General features: G+C 33.1%; 2 protein-coding genes across 2 annotated transcripts; both read left to right on the forward strand.

Annotated features, from left to right (window-relative positions):
* Window positions 1-5,323: 5,323 nt before the first annotated feature.
* Window positions 5,324-9,055, forward strand: LOC147387705 (G-type lectin S-receptor-like serine/threonine-protein kinase SD1-13). Its single transcript, XM_086420222.1, has 7 exons — window positions 5,324-6,614; window positions 6,889-6,996; window positions 7,128-7,333; window positions 7,414-7,624; window positions 7,860-8,097; window positions 8,501-8,651; window positions 8,750-9,055. Exons 1-7 carry the CDS (start codon window positions 5,324-5,326, stop codon window positions 9,053-9,055), a joined length of 2,511 nt encoding a protein of 836 aa, XP_086276348.1.
* Window positions 9,056-16,532: 7,477 nt separating this feature from the next.
* On the forward strand, window positions 16,533-20,148 carry LOC147387706 (G-type lectin S-receptor-like serine/threonine-protein kinase B120). The gene is made up of 7 exons (XM_086421086.1): window positions 16,533-17,946; window positions 18,137-18,247; window positions 18,332-18,546; window positions 18,631-18,841; window positions 18,967-19,204; window positions 19,294-19,441; window positions 19,537-20,148. The coding sequence occupies exons 1-7, from the start codon at window positions 16,632-16,634 to the stop codon at window positions 19,843-19,845; spliced, it is 2,547 nt and encodes an 848-aa protein (XP_086277212.1). The 5' UTR covers window positions 16,533-16,631; the 3' UTR covers window positions 19,846-20,148.
* Window positions 20,149-22,579: the final 2,431 nt, after the last annotated feature.

Genomic DNA, 22,579 nt, shown 5'->3' on the forward strand with positions numbered 1-22,579 from the left:
TACTAGTATTTTTTGGACTAAAGAAGCCTAATTCGAAGACATCATCTTTAGAGATTATTGTTTCTCCATCTTTGATCGGTTGGGTTGGAGAAATGATGTCTGTGGCAGTGTAAGATTGTGAAACAAACAATAGATGAAATAAAAGAACTTTCTTTTTGGTTTCCAATGCCCATTTGCCTCAAAACATGATATTCATAAGAGAGAACAAGTAGTAATCAGGTATAGTCTACAACTCTGTTTGGAAAACTTGTAAAACTGGTCTGAATGTAAATAACAATACCAATTAATTGATTAATACTTTGTTGTTTTTAATTAGACTTTTGACTTGCAAAATAGATAGTCCACCAATAAAGAAACTCTCTGAAAAATAGAAGAACATAACCATCAAGATAAGTTCAATTGACAAGAAAAAACACTTAATATATTTTAAGTTCTTCTAAGAGATATGGATAATATTTTTAAGAATAATGATGAATGCACGCGATTGGTTGGGTACGCAGATAACATGGTCAGGGCACAAAACTGCACATTTTATGGTTCCATGCCCTTATCATGTCAGCTGTGTACTAAAACCGCGTTCATTCATCACGACTCTATTTTTAATATAATGTAAGATTGATGTTAGAGTTGCAAATAAAGTCAACGGATAAAAATTCATTCCTCTATGTGAGTCTACCCTGATTACAAGTGCCACTGTTCACATAATTAACACAATGTCAATTAAAAATAAATAAATTGTCCCATAACAAACAAGTAGACAAACAATACGGAAAAAAATAAAATAAGGGGCATTTCTTTTCTATTCCCAGTACACATTTGTTTCAAAAGTTCCTGTTCTTAAGAGTCAAATCCCGAGTAAGGAAATAGGACTGTGATGTGATTGAATTAGTTAAAAGAGCCTAAAGTCTTAAGTTTCATTTAATTAATTCTTATAATATTTTTGTTTGGAGGGAGGACCAGCTAGGCAAACAGATTTCTATTTGACTAGTCTCATGGAAATTAAATTTAAATGTGATAGTATGTGAATGGTGATTACGAGGTCTTTACATTCTAATTTTTATTTTAAAGAACAACCCTACAAAGCACAAACCTTGAGACACAAGATAGGGTTTCTGGGGTAGGTTGAAGACAATAGGTTTTGAGAAGAAAATCAAGTATTTTTTGGCAAGGGATTGAAGACTATGGTTTGAGGGCCAGATGAAGAGGTTAGAATATATTTGCGCTAGAGGTTGAAAGACAACGGGTTTTGGGGGGAAAATTAGAGATTTTAGTATAGAGGTTGAAGATAAAGATATCTTGGTCATTTTCTTATGCTCTCGTAGATAGAACTCAAGGGTTATGTCATCAATTTGAAGACTCTGGATGTCTTGTGAGGAAAATCCAGAGGGCTAACTAGAAATCATCTTACAATTTTCAAAACATACATTACTTGTATTAATTTTTCTTTTCAAAATTTATTTTAACATACACTTTTAAAGAATCTCTTGGAGGATTTCGACTTTGAAACTGGTAGCCAGTTTTGAAATTTTAAGGAACCCTCATTGTTACAAGACACGTGGCGTTTTGAATTTATTTCATACCCCTACACTTCCGTAAAATTTGAAATTTCTCCCTGGAAATTCCTCGTGTAATTCAATGTAGAGGTTCCTTCAAACCCACACATTTTCATTTTTTTAGTGAGAAATACGAAGACAAGCTTGAATTTGTTATCAAAAGTCAAAAACAAGCATTTGACTACTTCAAATTTAATTTCCCAGACCAAACTAAAAATCTCAATCAGTGATTAGTTAAGAGTAAATATAATAATTAAAAAGTTAGGTTGAAAACAATATAAGCTAATACAAAAAGACCTAGAACAGTAAGTCTACATTCAAAAATTATCCTTTAATCATTTTTTTCATATAAAATGACTTTTTATATAAATGATGTCATTTAATACAATAAAATTCAATTTTGAGCTATCTATCCAGGTTTGAGAGAATTCCCCCCGTTTCCAAACTTGTGACATACACCCTAATTGGGTCTTCATGTCTAATGTAAAATGTTCTAAATGCCTTGAATTCAACTTCTTGTCAAAAACCCTTGATTTTTCTCAAACGGCAAAAATCATATATTGAGGCAAAATTTTTATAGTCTCCTCCTCAACTTAAAGATTATAGAGAAAATTACCAATCAGCATAGAAAAATTGAAAATTTATTAAAACAGCACCCTATTCATTTTAATTCTGAAAATGCCAAATAACCCTTTTTGAATGAAAATATTTTACCAAAACGGAAAATTTTAAAATTAATAGTGTTTTAATACCAAAAATACTCTTTTAGCATCCTTGAATGAAACAGTATACATATTCCCTGTTTCAATAACCAAAAAGAAATGAAATTATTTTAGTACCATGATGTTTATTTCAGCACTTGACAGCCTTGCAATTAACTTTTAATATCGATGGAGATCTGAAAACCAACAAATTCCATGGTTAAAAAAAAAAAAAAAACCTTTAGTATTTAAATATGCAAGTTTTGTTATAAATCTACAATACCTTAATTCTAACAAAGATGATGATTTACGAGTTTTTAGATCTCCATCAACGTCGAAAAATGCCTAAAAACTGTTGAGTATTGAAATAAATCAAATCTTAAAAGGAAACATCACTGTCCAAAAATAGTTATATTTCTATTTGTTTACTTAAACAGGGGAAATGTATATTGTTTTATAAAAGGATTGGAGTTCGCCCATGCCTATGGCATGTGCATCTTATTTGGGTTAAAGGGGTATAAAAGAAAAAATAATAAAGTTAGAGATTTATTAAGAAAGGGAGAGAAAAAGAAAAATAATAAAGTGGGTTAAAGGGGTAAAGAAGAAACTAAAGGGGTGTTATTGAAATGGGAGTAAAAGAAAAAATATAGTAAAATTGGAGGGATATTATTAAAGAGAGGGGGGAGGAAAGGAAACACAATAAAGTAGGATAATATAGACCCCATTCTACTATAATTAGAATGAGATCTTTATTTCTCACAAACTATATCAAAATAGGATCCATCGATGTATTTTATTATATAGATGTTAAAATATCATTTTTTGATATTTAAACAATGTTCATTTTAAAATTTATCTTTTTGCTAAAACATTGTAATTTTGAAAATAATATTTTTGTATTTTTTTCGGAATCAAAATGAATAGTGTATCATTGTTGCAATTGTTTTAATTTTCGATACACGTTTTGTTAAAACTCCCAAAATTATACCTACAAACCCTAAGAACAAAATAGGATTTCTAGGGGAAGTTGAAGACAATGAGTTTTTGGAAGAAAAATCAATGGTTTTTTGGCAAGGGATTGAAGACAATCATTTGTGAACAAAGCTGAATAGGAAAATTTTGTTGGTAAAATTACTTAATAGATCCTGTGGAAGGTATTTTTATTTTGTATTTTTATTTTTTATCCTAACTTGTCCCTAACTTTTCAGTGGTCCATGTAATAAATATTTTTTAATATAAAATGGTCTCTCGATCTCCCTTTATAATATTTTTGGAGTACCCAGACTACCCTTTTCTCACCTTCTTCACATTCTTGGATTCTTAAATGGCAATTGCAATCATTCTCTATTTGTTATTTACGGAAAAAAAAATCGTCAGAAATAATTTCAAATGTTGACATTTTCTTCAAAGAATATAGTGCTTTCAACTTCTCAGAAGGTGTTCTTAAAAAATAAAAATTAGCACGTAAAGATGTCGATTGTAATCACTGATCACATACTATCACATTTAAATTAATTTCCATGAGATTACTCAAATAGAAATCTATTTGTTTAACTGGTCCTAGACTCTTCTTAGTCTCCCTTCGAACAAAAATATTATTGGAGTTAATTAAATCAAACTTTAGATTTTTGGCTAATTTTACAATTTTGATAACATTAGTCCTATTTCATTACACTGCATTTGATTCTCAAGAACAGGATCTTTTGATACAAATGGTATTAGGAACAGAAAATAAACTTCTCTTATTTCATCTGTTTTGGGATATTTATTTATTTTATTTTGGTAAGGTTAGTGGTTTGTAGTTAGTCGATGAAGGTGAATTTTGGGACATTTTGTAAGGTATTTAAATTGTCAATATGTCGGCTTTTGCAAGGGCTTCATCCCAGTATTATTCAGGAATGAAGAAATGAGGTATTAGAGTATCTATTTATAATCTATTGTATTTAGGTATATGGAGAAACACTCAATCAATTTTACATTTAGTTAGGGTACTTATATGGTTATGTAACTGAATCAATGTAGGGTGAATTACTATTTCGTGAGCTGAAAGTGAGTTATTTACAATTCTGGCTAACTGTTCATTTTAATTACCAAAACGTGAACAATCACGTTTTTGTTAAAAAAAATTCAGAACAAAGGGACTATTTGACAGGTTTAAAGTGACAATTTCGCAGGTTTAAAATGAAATTGTCACTTTAAACCTGTGAAATAGTCACTTTAAAAACCTCCGAATTCGTTATCGTCCACGTTTTGGTAATTAAAATGAACAGTGAGCCGGAATCGTAAATTCATCAAAAGTTGATCACTTTTTGGTAAATATCTCATGAATGTAACCATTATCTATTCAATCTTTTTTCGGGGGATTGGATGTGATGGTGTGTTAGAAAAATGAACCGTGGATTTAAATCTCGTCCAATACGTGTGACTTGTCTATCTGACTCAGTGGTGGATGATACCAAGACATATCAGACGATTTAAAACCATGACTGCAATGTAAAACAAGTGGATCAACTTCAAATGAGGGGAAAGGAAATGAGTTTTTCAAGTTGGTGGGGTTGAAATTGCTAGATTTTTCAGATTACTTGAATGTTGCCAATACAACACAATGCCACGACGAGTTCTTGAGTGGACACAAATGCAGCTTTATTGAGTATTTCACAATTGACATTGGGTTAATATGTAAACAATGGCACTTGTCATCAGAGTAGTGGTGCATAGTAGAATGATTATTAACCCTTGACTTGATTTGCAATTCTAACCTCAATCTTACATTGTTATATTAAAAATATTATCCTAATCTCTTACAAAAACTTGAATGGCTTAAAATATGCAAAGTCTTCACTCTATCAATTGAACTTAGTTGTTGGTTATGTTTTCTATTTTACAGAGAGGTTATTTGCAAGTGGACTGTCTATTTTGCAAGCCAAGTCCAACTAAGAATAAATAAAAAATTAATCAGTTGGTTGCTATTGTAATTTACATTAAGACCAGTTTTCCAAGTGATCAGAAGAGAGTTGTAGACTATATCTGATAGCTTCTTGGTCTTAGGAATATCATGTTTTGATGCAAATGGGAATTGGAAACAGAAAAGTAAGTTCTCTTCTTTCATCTATTTTGATTGTTTACTTGTTTGTTTTACGGTCTTGCACTGCCACAGACATTATATCTCCAACCCAACCGATCAAAGATGGAGAAACAATAATATCTGAAGGCAAAGTCTTTGAATTAGGCTTCTTTGGTCCAAAAAATACTAGTACACGCTATGTTGGGATATGGTACATGAAAATCTTTGATCAAAAAGTAGTATGGGTCGCAAACAGAGAGAAACCTGTAAGAGATTTCTCTGGAGTTCTAACAATCGGCGAAGATGGAAATCTTGTGCTTTTGGATGGAATGCAAAACATTCTATGGTCGACAAACATTATTGGTGCGCCCAATAATTTAATAGCACAAATCTTGGATGAAGGAAACCTTGTTTTGAAAACAAACAACTCAAGAGACACTAACTCTTTATGGCAGAGCTTTGATTACCCTTCGGATACTTTTTTGGCAAATATGACTTTGGGGTTGTCCCCAGAGACCGGTGAAAAGCTATTCCTAACTTCATGGAAAAGTGCTGGTGACCCATCCCCAGGAAATTTTACCTTGAGACTAGATGACCAAGAAATAGCACAATGCGTCATTTGGAATGGGTCTGCCCGACATTGGAGAACTGGGCAATGGAATATGACCGGCTTTATTGGAATACCAACCATGTACTCTGACTCCCAGGGTGGTGCAATCTTTTCCCTTGATAATCGAGGAGGGTCACACTTGTCATTCTTTGAATTCAATAGCTTGTTCGTAACAATTTTTGTTTTGGATTCCATGGGGTTTCTAAGGCAAATGAGTACTTATCAAGACAAGAAAGGGAATGTAATTTGGGTGGCACCTAGTTACCAATGCGACAATTATGGTACATGTGGGCCTTTTGGAGCTTGTAATGTTACTAAATCACCAATTTGTACGTGCTTGAGAGGGTTTGAATCGAAATTTGCCGAGGAATGGAGTAAGGAGAAGTGGATGGGTGGTTGTGTTAGAAGAACTCCTCTGCAGTGTTCGACAAACAGTAGTTTAGATGGGAAGAAAGGAGACCGCTTTCTGAAGTTAGAAGGGATGAATTTGCCAGATCATTCAGATTTTTTAACTTTTCTTGATGCGAAGGAATGTGAAGACGTGTGCTTGAAAAATTGTAGTTGTGTATCTTATTCATATGTTAGTGGTATTGGGTGTTTGATTTGGAGTGGAGATCTGATCGATATTCAGAAGTTCTCTGACGGTGGGGAGGATCTCTTCCTTCGTCTTGCACATTCAGAATTCAGTAAGTAATCTAATATAAATACAAAGAGTTTATACATCAGATTGAGGTGTTTTGGAAGCATTTCAAAAATAAAAGTTGACATAGATGTTATGATATCTTCCTTCACTTAGCACATTTCAATGATAAATCAACATTGACTATAATCTCTTCAAAGCTTATTATGCCTTCCAGTTTATTTGACAATCTGTGTCAAATCTAAATATCCATGCATTTTGATAAATTTTATGAAAGCTATACAGAAAACTTTTCATCTTCACTCACGTTTCATATGCAGGTGAAAAGAAACGTAAGACACACATCATTGTACTTATATCCATTGTTGGATCAATAACCTTGAGTGCCTTAGCATACATATTGTATAGATTGAAGCTGAAACGAAGAGGTAAGTGCCTCGTTACTTTTGTTAGTGAATATAGTAATGCTCACTACAAGTTTTTCCAACCATGTAGCTAAAGGCCAAACCTTCACATATCTGAGTTAATAAATGTTTTAGGTGTTCAATTTCAAATACAGGGAAAAATAAAGAGTTTGCAGAGATTATTCATTTAGGTAGAAGTATAGAGAACTGCAGGGATTCTCCACAAGCAAATTTTTTGAAAGATCGTGCTAGGGGAAGAGAAAGCCAGGATCTACCATTTTTTGACTTCAAGACCATAACAATAGCAACAAATAACTTTACAAATAAGCTCGGGGAGGGGGGATTTGGTCCTGTTTATAAGGTAATTTTAATATATTAAATGCTAGACATTGACTAATTTGCAAATGAACACTACCTTCAATGAAGTATTTGTTTCTTCAGGGTACTCTACAAGACGGACAAGAAATAGCAGTTAAAAGACTATCGAGAAGCTCCGGACAAGGCATTGAAGAGTTCAAGAATGAACTTAAGTTGATATCCAAACTCCAACACAGGAACCTTGTTAGGCTCCTAGGTTTCTGCATTGAAGGGGAAGAGAATATGTTAGTCTATGAGTACATGCCTCATAAAAGCTTGGATGGCTTCCTCTTTGGTTAGTATACCCAAAATGCTCTTTTGAAGATTTATATTAATATTTTTCTTTTGTGATAAATATATGTAATATTTATTGGAAGAAATATAAATTGAATAGATTCAAATTTTACTTTTTGATCCATTAAACCAACAGTCTAAATCACAAAATGCCAATGATTCAATCATATATGTTAACAGTATATTTCACTAACCTTCACTTGTAGACATTATATTATGATGTGTATGTGCATTAGATGCAACCAGACGAATGTTGCTAGATTGGGAAAAACGCTTCAACATAGTTGATGGTATTGGTCGGGGGCTTCTTTACCTTCATCGTGATTCTCGATTGAGAGTGATACATCGAGATTTGAAGGCCAGCAACATTCTTTTGGATGAGGATATGAACCCCAAAATTTCAGATTTTGGCTTGGCAAGGATATTTGGTGGGAAGCAAACACTAGCAAATACTAAGAGAGTTGTCGGAACATAGTAAGTATCATTTCATGAATAAACCTATTTATCTGGTTATGGTCCTTAGCAAGCAATGTGTGCAAACATGATCAAAATCCTCAACTCCTTAGAGTAAAAAAATGGAAACCCAACTCCTTCAACAAATTAACATGATGTTTCCCCCCTAATGTCTTCATTTCCCATGAGTAGGGCATCAGTTAGTGGGACCCTTGTGTTAATGAGTCAATATTAAGGGAGTTCAATTTCCATAGCTTATGGAATTGGATTTTTAGTTTTCACTCTTAATATTGGGTTTTTGGATATGTTGCTTGTGTGGTTATCTAATAACGAAGCAAGTTCAGTATTCGCTTGCTATGTCCATGATTCCTTGTTTTAGTTCTTTCTCTACAGTAATAATTAACTCTGTTACAAATAAATGCAGTGGCTACATGTCCCCTGAGTATGCCATGGAAGGGATATTTTCCGAGAAATCCGATGTCTTCAGCTTTGGAGTCTTGTTATTAGAGATTGTGAGCAGTAAGAGGAATACAAGCATTAATCACCATGCACAACCTTTAAACCTTTTAGGATATGTAAGCACATTATTTACATTTATCCTAGATCGTATAATTTACAATCTGATCGATTGTTTCTTACCATTTTCAAGTTGGAATACTTATTAATATTTCAGGCATGGAGATTGTGGAATGAAGGAAAGGCATTGGAATTGATGGATCCATCATTGGTAGACACATATTCTTCTTTCGAATTGATGAGATGCATACATGTGGGACTCCTTTGCGTGCAAGAACATGCGATTGATAGGCCAACCATGTCTACAATAATTGTCATGCTTGGCAGTGAGACTACTCTTCCTCCTCCAAAGCAACCTGCATTTATACCTGAGAGAATTTATACAGAGTCTGACTTGCCTAAGAGTATAAGTGGTATGAACTCCATAAATATAGCCACCATAACATCAGTAGAAGGACGATAATTTGTTGGTGCTCTAGACCTTCTTAATCACCTAGTTTTCTTAATATTGGACATTAGTAGCTTGTAATCTTATATATCACATGCCATCTGCAATGTTAAACTAGTAATATATATTATTCATCCTATATGTGTATGTTAATTAATGTCTCAAATTTAATAAGTCTTGAATTGGTCTGCATAGGCCAAATCCATTTCTACAATATCAACAAAATTAATTTGGCTTTATATTAGCAAGATTGATTATTAAAGTTTGTTTCTAAGTCGGTTGATGGAGAAGTTATGAGAAACCATGGAAATTATATATATCGTTTTTATTGACTTGGAAAAAGTAAATAATGGTCCTTTAATAATTAATATGATGAGTATTAGAAAACAAGTTCCCAAGTAAATAAATAATTTTTTTTTTTTGACAAATCCCAATCTTTCACCACCCAAAGGTCAGTGCATTACACCTACACATTTTCACTTTTTTAGTGCAAAATACAGAGAAAATATTGAATTTATATCAAAAGTGAAAGCCAAGCATTTGACTATTTCAATTTTCCCAAACCAAAGAAAGAGTCTTAACCAGCGATTAGTTAAGACTTAATATAATAATAAGAAATTAGAGTGAAAAACGATATAAGCTAATATATAAAGGGCTAGAACAATTAGTCTCCTTTTCTAAAAATAGCCTTTAATTATTTTTTCATATAAAATAACTTCTTATATAAATGATGTCATTTAGTACGATAAAATTTTGAGATAGCCATCCAGGTTTGAGAGAATCCCCAAACTTGTGACACCACCCTCGTCTTCAAGCCTGATGTAAAATGTCCAAAATGCCCTTAATTTTTCTTGTCAAAAACCCTTGATTTTCCCTACAAACCATTCTCTACTATATCTAGGGCCAAACTTTTGAGCTTCTTCAACCTTAAAGATTACATCTCCAACCTACAAACCTCAAGAATAAGATAGCACTACGTGAAAATTGAAAATTTCGATATAAAAAATTGACGGGCCAAGGCCCACGAATTCTAGAAACTGAATTTTGATCGTCTAGGACCATCGAAATTCTTGATGTTCCCAGATTTGACGGTTTAGAAGTGTCGAATTTCTCTCATCCTTCATTAATTTGACAGTTTCGGCCTGTTGGAAAAAGATAATTTGACAGTGAAAAATTTGACGTCAATTCGACCTCTTGGTCTATCGAATTTTATGAAATTTGACGACCCAAGACAGTCAAATTTGGACTTTTTTCACATTGTGTAGGATTTCAAGAGGGAGGGTTGAAGACAATAGATTTTGGGAAGAAAAATCAATGATTTTTTGCAAGGGATTGAAGGTAATCGTTTGATGACTTAATAAACCCTGTTTCTTTCTAAATGATCCCTGACTTTTAGGTGGTATTCATTTACTTAAATTTTATATCAAATGGTCGTCAACCTCAACTCCTCTTATAATATTTTTCGAGTACTCAATCTACACTTTTCTCATCCTCTTTACATTCTTGGATTTTTAAATGGCAATTGCAGACTCTGAGCAATGTTCCAAAATTCTATCTTTGCCACACATCTATTGTAGCTAGATATTGTAGATGGAACTGCAGCATATTGCATGACGACAAACCTCCACAAAACAACAACGTGGGTTAGGTTGGATCAGGTGGATCTAATATATATAATAGTGACCAATGTCAATAAAATAAGATTTGATGATTAGATGAAAGATATTATTTAAATGGCAAGCCTAATATAAGGTATTATTTTTGGTGGGCAGTGTTGGGGGACAACTAGATGAAATGGCAGCTGAAAATAATTGAGATAAGAGACCAACTTATCAAACAAAATTTCCTCAAGGAGGAATTAAGAAAATGAATGAATTATAAGATCTAAGGAGGCATTAGAACTGGTGATGATGTTGGAGTTGTTGGCCTTCCCAAGAGAATTAAACAAGGGTTGAGCTATATGGTATCAAAGGATTATTGGCTGTGATGATGACTCTATGGATCATAGTATTATATTACAAAATCTTAATGTAATTTATTTAGAGGATGATAAGAAAGAATCTTAGGTTAGATATAAAGTTTAAATAAAATATAATTTAATCTAATTCTAATTTTTATAAGGATAATTTTAATCTTCACAATAATATAATATGATCAATCACCAAACACCTTACTATTATATATTCACTAATGCTGGGGGACATTGGATAGACTATGAGTCTCACATTTCTGACATGAAGGTGCACAAATAATTGTAAATGCTTTGTATTTGTATCTCGAGGAAATACATTTACGATTATGTATGCATCAAAGTCAGAAATGTGAGAATCACAGTAAATCCCACCCCAACATGGCTCTTATATATTATAGAAAAATTATCAAAACAACACCAATTTCAAGAAAGTTAAGACAAGGACATTTTAAAAATATTTCTTAAACTAACACGCTTATTATAATAATGAAAGTTAAAAAAATTTCTAAGGCTGGCAAAATTTTCTTCTTGACCATGGTTGCAAGTTAAAGACGAAGGCATTTTAGAGAAGAATTATGGTAAGTAATTTTAATCTATTAAACTCATCATTAATCCATCCTTTTTATGACCTCTCTTTAATCCCTTGTAAAGACCTTCAATTTTTTTATCAAAATTTTTCTCTTCTACTTCAAAAATCTTATCTTGTTCTTGATGTTTGGAGGTTGGAAGGCAAATTTATTTTACAAGGTTAAATCAGATAAAAATATTTTTCCAAGTATAGAAGATGTCTAATTTTGAGAAGAAAAATCAAGGATTTTCAATTACAACTTAATAAAAGAAAAAATAAATAGAATGTCCTCTTCTTCAACCAATAACCAAAAACCCTGGATTTATTTTCCAAAAATTAGTCATCCGCATGCCCTACAACCTCTAGTAAGTTATTTTAATCTATTAAATCTTCAATTTATCATTTTCAATCTCACTCTAATCCCTTATATAAGTTCTTGATTTTTCTATATAAAATTATGATTAAAACCTCAACTTCAAACCGATTTTAGGAAAAAATGAGCGTAAAAATTGCATCCTCATCTTCTAGCAACTTTTGAGAAGAAAATGTGGTAGACAAATCTTATTAAGGACGAGAGCATCTAAGTTTGACTTGTCTAGAAACTCATGAATCCAATTCCCAACCATGTAAACAAGAAATTCATTGGTTGGGATTTATCCTTGGGTTAGGTATCTCCGAGATATGTATTATTGAGATTGAGATATGCATAAACCTCAATAAGATCATGTGTTTCATGTGTTTTACACGTGTTATTGGAACTCCACACCTTTTAGTTATTTAAGTTTCACAAGTCAAGATAATTTGAAGGACTTGAAATATTTTTCATTTTTTTTTTTTAAGGATAGCAGTTTACTCTTTTTAGAAATACATTTAGAGCACATTGGTCCGGCAATTAACTAATCATTCACACATAATTTGGTAAAATGCTCTAATTTATACATGAGTCATTGAAACTCGACCTTTTTTAGCAATTTAATTTTCATAGGTCAAGATAATTTCAAGGAACATTAAGTCTATAGAAAAATCTGTTGGTTTGACTTTTTTTTTTATTTTTTTTATTTTCTAATGCAAAATTTACTCTTTCAAGAAATATTTCAGAACACGTTTGTCCGGCAATTAACTAATCATTTACACATGGTTTGATAAAATACCTTACTTTATATCTATAGTATTCTATATCAAATGTGAAGAAAACTATCTATTTAAGAAAATAATTGTTTGAATTTTAGTTGGTATGTATGTTGCTCACCAAGAGTGGCTTAGGAATTCTTTCCATTAGATTTGAGCATTTTTTTCAAAATGGGACTATTAAGCTGAGTTTTCATGGGTACTTTGGTCCACCATCATATGCACAACATGGGCAAGCATTCTATTCTAGAGGTCAATGGGGGCATGGAGGTGAACATTTTGTGTGGAAGTCTAATAGGTTAGGTAAGATGTCATTGGGGCTCCCATTGCTGCATGTATCTCGTCACTCCAATATAATATTACTTTGCACATTATTATTATTACTTTAATAAAAGAGGGATTTACCTGTAACACATATCTGTTGCAAATTTATTATAAAAATTTCCTTACTTTATCAAGTTTGTTACGGTACAAACCCTATTATGGATCAGGTTAGCAAGACTAACTTAGTAAGATTTTAAATCTTACTAAGGGTCATTGGACAATCAAATTGTCAATCTAACATCACAGACTTCCTGATTTTATGGAAAAAATCAGATTCAAAAGATATATAAAAAAAAAAAAAATTGAGCTTGATGTGAGGTATTAAAATCGATGGGTAAACTCCCATATTTAAAATTAAAATTCATTGGTGAAAATTAGTTTTTTTTTTAAAAGTTATTTTTCAAAGTTCTTAGAATTGAATCCTCCATAACCTTATGTCATCATATCATGTTTTGGATGTAACAAATTGATGCGGCTAGATCCACTCCAAGGTTTGTTGAGTGACAAATTAACGTCATCAATTTGAATTTTATGATGTGGATCACCGCTGTATAACAAACTTGACAAAAAAAAGTTTGTTGAGTAACAATCCTGATAAAGTAAGGTTCTTTTGCAATTGTCAAAACTTCAAGGGAGTTTTTGTAATAAAATGCAACAATCTGATAAATATCTCCTAATAAAATACTCTTTGTTTTAAAAAGTTATTTACCAAAGTTTTGGATATTTACATAGTGTTGTTAATATTGATTAAGTTATCACATAATGTTAACAATTTAATAACTTTTTGTCAACACATGTAACACTTTTGGCATTTTTGAAAACTTCGGTAATTATTTGGGAACTTACCCAAAAATAAACTATGAGTGCTGATTTTGTAATTGAACCTAACAGGAGAATTGATAAACTCACTAACGTGATATGTGCAAAGAACAGTAGAATTTTTGTCTCGGGATACACAACTGCACGTATTCTTTGCACATGCCACATCAGTGAGTTTATGAGTTATCCTATCATGTTGAGTAAGAAAATCATTACACATAGATTATAGAGTGACCGAAGGAGGATCTAGTAGAACCAAATTCTTAAGTGATAATTTTAAGGTACCCCACTGTGTTTTGGTGAAAATAATACCTCTCTGTGATTTCAAACTAATGATCTACCCTGAACTTTAGTCTTGCATGAGAATTAAGCTGCCATAATAAACTAACAACAAAAACTCTTGTTTTTTCTATTTTTTTTCCCTCATAAAAAAACCATTGTCTTTTATCTTTTAAGATAAGATAAAATTTTGAGAGCTTATATTTCCATGCCAACTTTTACTACTAGCACCCCAAGATGTGTGATAATTCTTTGATGATTTACATATGAAATGGGTCCTGTTAGCAAAAGTTAGTGTGACAATATAATCTCTCTAAATTCTTTTAAACTACTCAACTTCTTCAAGCTTGCCTTCAACTTATGGAAAAGATGGCCTATTTTTTCTTTACTAAAAATTTATCATCTTCAACCTACCCAAACTCTTCTTGTTCTTGAGGTTTGATGCTCCTCAAAATATTTAGTTTGAAAAGGAGGGTAAAATATTTTAATCTAAAAGTTGAAAATGATGAGTTTTTAGGGGGAAAAAATAACTTTTTAACAAGGATGAGGTTGAGGGAGTTTAATCATTTTCCTCAGTCTCTCACAAGGAATCTAAATCAAGGGTACTTCATCTAGGGCTACACTTTGGGCAGGTTGTAGGATAAACCCAGACTCAACTCAAGTGGTAAAACCCTCAACTTGAGCTTGAGCTTCTAAACTCAATTTGAGCTCGAGTTAACCTGAGTTTGGTAATAGATTTTGGGCATCATTTTTAGGGTTAAAAAGGTACATGTGGAAAGATGGTAAAGTTAGAAGGGTATTATTAAAAAAGTGAGGGGGGAGAGAATAGAAAAGACAATAAAAATGACTGAGGAAAAAGAAAAAAGATAATAAAATGGGGTTGTGTGAATCTCACTCTTTTGTCTCAATTTTTACACACTACAATAATTGAGTGCGGATCATATTTGTGTTTTATTATATATACTAAAGTTTGCTCGTGCTTTTTGAGGTATAAAGTTAGAGAGGTATTATTGAAAAAAGAATGAGGAGATTAATAATAAAGTTGAAGGGAGGAAAGAGAAAAAGACAATAAAATGGAATTACATGAATCTCATTCTTTTATCTTAATCTCTGTACTTTATAAAACTGTAACTAAATATAATTTTTGGGTTAAAGGGGTGAAAAAGAAAATATGATAAAATTAGAAGAATATTATTGAAAAGAAGGGCAAAAGAGGAAATATAGTAAAATTGTTAGGATATTATTTTAAAAAGGTGGGAGGGGGATGACAAAAACGATAAAAAAAAAAAAAAAAAAATTTGAGGGATGTGAAGAGCAAAGATAATAGTGAGTAGTGTGGACCATACTCTATTGTTATTGGAGTGAGACATTTATATATGATAAAACTGTAATTAGAGTGAGATCCACCATTGTGCTCTTTCATATAACTTAAAGTTAAAGTTGAGCTAGGTTGCCCGAACCCTTAACCTCAACCTGAACTAAAGTCGGGTTGAGTTATTATAAACCAAGCTCAAGTCATATTCTTCATAACTCAACCTAGGATCACCCATCGAATGAATTAAACTCGGGCCAAAATGCTCAAGATGCAGCCTAAACTTAAACAACCTACCTTAAAAAACAAAAAAGAAAAAAAAGAAAAAAAAAAGAAAGAACAGTTTGAAAAATAAGGGTTATCTTCACTAACACTAAATCTTCAAAATTGCTTAATCTTTAAATGCATTGTGACTTAAATAATAGATATAGTTATTATTAATTAATAGTTTGGAGTATAATAACACTATAATGGGTGTGGCAATATCAGATCCTATACTATTCATGGAACCACTGGCTCTTGATGAGCGTGCGACCTACAATATTCCAGAGTGCTTATTTATGAACTAGAAAGTCTTCACTCGACTGATGTGCCATGGACACAAAATCATGGATCTCTTTTCTCGGGATACATAATTGTAATCTTCATAAAAGATGTTTAATTGTGCATCCCGAGAAAAAAATTTATAATTCTTTATTCATACCACGTCATTCAAGTATTATCCGAGTGAAGACTTTCTAGGTAGGTAATCACGCTCTGGGTCTCAAAAGATCTGCGCTAAAGAACCACGTGGGACGAGCACTTTCGCATATATTATTAGGTCAAACATTTTCCACATTTCGAATTCGGACGCTTCCCGACTAGCAGCCAAAGATCACAACTACCGAAGTAAACTTTTGCTGCTCCACGCCGTACCAAAGAGACGTGTTTCCAAGCATGATAAAAACTGCCACGTATACAAGTTGTCCTGATTTTCACTATTTTTGAATCCTGTGGGCTCCACTTCCCGTCAATTAATGACTAAAAATGCCCACCATTTATGACAATGTTCAACTTTGGCTTTTTGCAGTACACAGATGCTTTGGTCAAAGGTTCTTTAATTCCTGGAAGTGACCTCCATTGATCTCTACTACATTAATTCAGAAGAGAATTTCAGTTGATCTCAGTAATACCCATTGTTTTCTGTGAAATGGGTACTTGTAATTGTTGTTGCAGGATCCCAATTATTCTCCTTTCATTTCTGTTCTTCTTCTCCTGTTCTTTCTCTGTAATTTCCAATGCTGCAGATACAATAAGTCATGGCCAATCCATCACAGATGGCCAAACCATAATCTCTAATGGTGAGGAATTTGCATTGGGTTTCTTCAGCCCAGCGAATTCAACAAATCGATATGTCGGAATTTGGTATAACAAGATTTCGGTACAAACAGTTGTATGGATTGCAAATAGAGATAATCCAATTATGGATTCCTCTGGTGTTTTCACCTTGGGAAGTAATGGAAATTTGATGGTATTAGATGGCAATGGAACATCTATTTGGTCGTCAAATTCTTCCGTTATATCGAATGATTCTTGTGCAATTCTCATGGATTCGGGAAATTTTATTCTTTCGATTAAGGAATATGTAGGTCGAACCGATAAGGCAACATGGCAAACTTTCGATTATCCAACCGATACGTATCTACCTGGAATGAGAGTTGGTTTGAATCTTCTAGATGGCAAGAGTCATATCTTCACTTCATGGAAAACAGATAATGATCCATCTAAAGGGAATTTTACGATGGCCGCTGATCCCGATGGATCAGCGCAGATTGTAATGTGGGAAGGCTTGAAAAGGCGTTGGCGAAGCGGGCTATGGAACGGGCAGCTATTTATAGGTGTACCCAATATGAGTGTTCTCTATCTTTACGGTTTTAAGATCTCTGACGACGAACGTGGACAAATGTTCTTCACTTACACTCCGGTTAACAGTTCCGTAATCTTGAGGTTTCGAATACGATGGGATGGAAGAGAGGAGCAAGTATTTTGGGATGAGAGGAGAAAAGAATGGATCCATTATTGGTCCCAACCTATTAACGATTGCGAGCTTTACAACCAATGTGGCCCTTTTGGGAGTTGTAATATGTTGAGTACACCTATTTGTAGCTGTCTTTATGGGTTTGTACCAAAGTCTATAAATGAATGGAATAGTGGAAATTGGTCAAGTGGGTGTGTTAGGAGAACAGAATTACAGTGTGAGAGAAATATTACTAGTGCTAATGAGGTTGACGGAGATGGGTTTAGGGAGGTTGAAGGGGTGAAATTGCCAGATTTTGCTACTTGGAGGAGGACAATTTCAAGCACGAATGAGTGTGCAGATGTGTGCTTGAGCAATTGTTCGTGCAAGGCTTATGCGTTTGTTAGTGGTATCGGGTGCCTCACATGGGCTCAAGATGTGGTTGATATTCAGCATTTTGGTGAGGGTGGGAACGAACTATATATCCGTCTGCCTAGTTCCGAACTAGGTAAGTTTAATTTAGTTGAAATGTTCTGTTTTTGATCTTCTCTATTTTATAAGGCTCAGGCCTGAATTATCTTCGAATTATGTTCTTAGATAATGTACTTAGTTGACATGGTTAGTGGGTTTCCTTTCTTCTTCATTCATGTGTTACTGCAACAATATATTCTAACCTTATCAACTTCTTTTGATTACAGGTAAGAAAAGAAAAATACCAATATTTGTAATAGTAATAGCTGTAATTATTGGGACAATAGTCTTAAGCACATCCGCCTACTTAATCTGGAGGTACAAAGCAAAACAAAGAGGTAATGATTCACTTCCTTTCACATATTTTGGGACATTAATTTTTGTCTTCAATGTTAAAGATTAATCGGGTTTTGTGCTCTCAGATTTGGCAAGAAAGCGAAAAGGACAGCTAATGTTAGATTTGAGCAAGAGCCGAGAATTTTGGACAGATTTATCAGGAACAGATGATATTGGGGAAGGGAACCAAGGAAATGGACCCGAATTACCATTGTTTAGTTTCAACGATATAGCAACCGCTACGAACAACTTTTGTAATACAAATAAGCTTGGACAAGGGGGTTTTGGTCCTGTTTTTAAGGTAAATTTCAAAATTACATGCTCTAGATTCCTGGAATATAAGGTGATTATAAATAACTAAATTTACTTTTTTGTTGTTATGCAGGGCATTCTTCCTTGTGGAATGGAAATAGCTGTTAAGAGACTCTCAAGAAGGTCTGGCCAAGGAAGTGAGGAATTCAAAACTGAATTTGTACTAATTGCCAAACTACAACACAGAAATCTAGTTAGGCTTTTGGGATGTTGTGTTCAAGGGGAAGAAAGGATGCTGGTCTATGAATACTTGCCTAACAAAAGCTTGGATGCCTTTATTTTCAGTTTGTCCCTCTTCCTTTTTCTACATTTGATTAGTTTCTGCTTTTGATTTGAAAATTTTCATTCGAGTTAGCTGTACTTATATAAAGAATTCAAATTTATGTTGGTTGCATTTTGTTATAAACAGATTCTACAAAGAAATTAGAACTAGATTGGGGAAAACGATTCAACATCATTGAAGGAATTGCACGGGGGCTCCTTTATCTTCACAGAGATTCAAGATTAAGAATAATTCATCGAGACCTAAAAGCTAGCAACATTTTATTGGACAAAGAGATGAACCCCAAGATTTCAGACTTTGGCATGGCCAAGATTTTCGGAGGGAATCAAAATCAAGCAAATACAAACAGAGTAGTTGGGACATAGTAAGTATCAAATATGACCTGGCATTCGCAGACATGTATATGTACTTATTAATCTCTTAACCCATATTGACAAATTGATTCAAATGTAGTGGCTATATGTCTCCTGAGTATGCAATGGAAGGGCTGTTCTCTGTGAAATCGGATGTTTATAGCTTTGGTGTACTACTTCTAGAGATAGTGAGTGGCAAGAGAAACACACAACGCCACTCCGAGCAAACTTCCAACCTTCTTGTTCACGTAAGTATCTATGTCCATGTAATTCAAAACCCATCATATTTAACACGAATTCAGAATTTCTAACAGTAGAGTGGATGACTTTGGGATGGTTTCAGGCATGGAAGCTTTGGAATGAAGGGAAAGCAATGGAGTTCTTTGATTCATCTATAAGTGATTCGTGTTCTAAAAGCGACGTGTTGAGATGCATACATGTGGGACTGTTGTGTGTGCAGGACAACGCGGTGGATAGGCCTACGATGTCGTCTGTTGTTTTAATGTTGGGAAGCGAAACTGCAAGTATTCCTACACCTAGAGAACCCACATTTACTATTGCAAGAACTCCTGTTGAGATGGAATCAAGTTTGGAGAGTTCTGAAGTTATAACCAACAATAATGTAACAGTTACCATGATTGTAGGAAGATAAAATTTCCATATTCCAGTTGTCTCTATGTATCATATATGAAATTTCAGAAACTTAATACGTTGATGTATATTCATATTAATTCTGAGTTTGTGGAGAAGTCGGGTTTCCTATTTGAATCAATTTACATTTTTTTTGTACATATTTGTCTCTGTCACCGTCATCAAAGCAATATCCCAAAGATTTGGGGTCAGTTGAATGAATCATATTCCTCTATTTATTTATGTTCATAAGTATGTCTTTTGTTATTGAAAGTGTTCATTTCCTCGATTGCTATCTCAATATATTTTTGTTTAGTTCTTCTTCTTTACCTTTTAGCACATTTAGTCTTTCTAATGGACTAGTAATCAGCCTTTGTTGATTGTGTCTAACACATCACAATCAACTTTCTCTTAATTTATCACTTATTGGAGCTAAGTATACATTGTTTTTTCAAATGCATTTATATATAGTTTTATCTTTATTAGTGTCATGATATTTCTGTTCATCCATCTCAACATTCTATTAATCTAATTATAATAAAAAATAGTTATTTTTGAAATATATTAATATATTTTTCATCTTATTAGACTCATCAAAGTCTGATCAAGTCTCCCAAGTTAAACTGGACAATGTGGCGTCGATTCAATCCGAATTCCATGTTTTCGACACATCAAAACTCATGTCCAGGTAAGTTTTTTTTGTTTAGTATTTAATTCCTTTTTAAAATTAGGACTTTTGAACCTTTACATTCTCACACTTACCCATTGAATAACCTGAGAACTCTCATGGTTTAATTCTTTTGTTTTTTTTTTTTTTTCCTAAAAAAGAATGTGATTTCTGCTTTCAATTAGTCAAGACTTTGAAAAGATCATGAAAGATTGCCAAACTCTTCTTTACTCAAAGAGTTGTGTTGGAGTAACATTGAAATGGAAATCGATTCTCACATTGCTAGCTGATGTGGAGGTGCACATGTAGCCACAGTGGCTTTTCATTTGTATCTCGATGAAAAGCATCTATGGTTCCGTACATAAATCCATGTCAGCAATGTGAGAATTGATGTCCATTTTTATGTTACTTCAGCATTTTCCTAACTCAAAACCTTGTTTTCTAAAGAAAATAAATGAATATATATATATATATATATATATATATATTATTTGGGTGAATGGGTGAAAATTGAAACAATCTCCCCCCACCCCACCCCCCCCAAAAAAAAAAAATAATAATAATAATAAATAAATAAAAAAAGGGGCTTCAACATAGATAAAATCCCATGTTTTCAAAAGGAGTTGTGCTAGAATTACCTCAAGATTGGACCTCATATCGCACATCTTGACATGAAAGTGGATAGGAATCATAGATTCTTTTCAGTCGTATCTCGAAGAAAGTATCTATGGTTCCCATACACTTTCATGTCAAGGTGTGCAATGTGAGGTCCAATCTTGAGGTCACTTTAGCATTATTCTTTCAAAAGATCATTTTTATACTTCATGTAAACAAAGAAGCTTTCAACCCCTCGAGGTTGGCTCAATGGCAATTTTGAATTGAGAAGCAATTAATGCCCATAGATCGTGAGTTCGATACCCTAGTATGGCCATTAATTCCTCAAGGTTACCTACGAGGGTGCACCCCCTCACTTAGCTGGTGCGTGTGATGTGCGTGCATTGCACTCACCTTGGGACTAGTTCTTCGACAAGACCTAGTTGACAACCCTTCTCTATAGAGATACCTAGTTGTCACAACAACAACAAAAAAAAAAAGGTTCTCAATCTCATGTTCTCAAAAATATTTTCTAAAATTGAAAGATCTTTTTAATTTACCCATTTCAATTAGGCTAAGATTAAACTAATTTCATATAAAGAACAAGCATTTAGAGGGAGTTCTTCAAAAATAAATAATTTTGAATCATGGTTCTCTTATATCTTGAAGTGTCTTATGGGAGTTTGCAAACCAAATGCTATTATAATGATCTTTTATAATTTAATTGTATTTTTTTTTTTTTTCAATATTCTTCATTGCGGGATTTGGTTGAAGACTTATCTAGAATCCAACATGGGAAACTTGGAGTTTGTAGGCATTGGAATTTTAAAGAGGCCTACAACTTTTCAAGTAATCAAAAAGGTCCATAAAAATCAAAATTGGGCTTATATAAATTTGGGTCATTGATTGTGGTAAGCCCATTATTGTTTGAGCTTGGATTTTCATACACAAAGTCCACAATCTAAATAAAGTCAAGTGATCCAATATTAAGTGTTGGGCTCTACACCCAAATAAATGAGTTTACCCATCAATAATTCATAGAATCTTTAAAATTAGATTTGAATGAATTTAGTCTTTAAATGAATAATTAAAAATTTTTAAGTCTGGGTATAATTGAAAATCTAAATTATCTTATGTTTATAAATATCAAAACTATCCTCTCTAGAAGTATGTTGAACTTTCCATGAAATACTTTCGTTACAACAGATGGTTGATGTCTTGGGGTAATTGTAAGACGCAGGAAATCTTGAAAGGTTCTTGCATTGCTATTCACAATCATATCAAATGGATTTGGATAATTATATTAAAGATTTAACCCAATCGATTAAAGACTTGCCCCGATTGATAAATTGTGCTTGATCTCTCAACAAAGTCCGATTGGGAATTGTAAACATGCGGAGGATTCATATTTGTGGCAGCCCCAACTCCCCAATTGCGATCTTGATGGGTAAGCTTGATTTTTCATGGTTCTCCCATTTGATCCCACTACTATAGT

The sequence above is a fragment of the Akebia trifoliata genome, chromosome 13 (assembly GCF_017979445.1).
Source record: "Akebia trifoliata isolate Shusen 1 chromosome 13, ASM1797944v1, whole genome shotgun sequence".
In the NCBI taxonomy this organism is placed as follows: Eukaryota; Viridiplantae; Streptophyta; class Magnoliopsida; order Ranunculales; family Lardizabalaceae; genus Akebia; species Akebia trifoliata.

Bases quoted from the DNA above. Each gene is read 5' to 3' on its own strand.
- LOC147387705 (XM_086420222.1), top strand. From the start codon at position 5,324: ATGGGAATTGGAAACAGAAAAGTAAGTTCTCTTCTTTCATCTATTTTG. The intron at 6,997-7,127 runs GTAAGTGCCTCG...TTTCAAATACAG, and splicing joins ATTGAAGCTGAAACGAAGAG to GGAAAAATAAAGAGTTTGCA. The intron at 7,625-7,859 runs GTTAGTATACCC...TATGTGCATTAG, and splicing joins CTTGGATGGCTTCCTCTTTG to ATGCAACCAGACGAATGTTG.
- LOC147387706 (XM_086421086.1), top strand. From the start codon at position 16,632: ATGGGTACTTGTAATTGTTGTTGCAGGATCCCAATTATTCTCCTTTCA. The intron at 17,947-18,136 runs GTAAGTTTAATT...TTTTGATTACAG, and splicing joins TCTGCCTAGTTCCGAACTAG to GTAAGAAAAGAAAAATACCA. The intron at 18,248-18,331 runs GTAATGATTCAC...TTGTGCTCTCAG, and splicing joins GTACAAAGCAAAACAAAGAG to ATTTGGCAAGAAAGCGAAAA.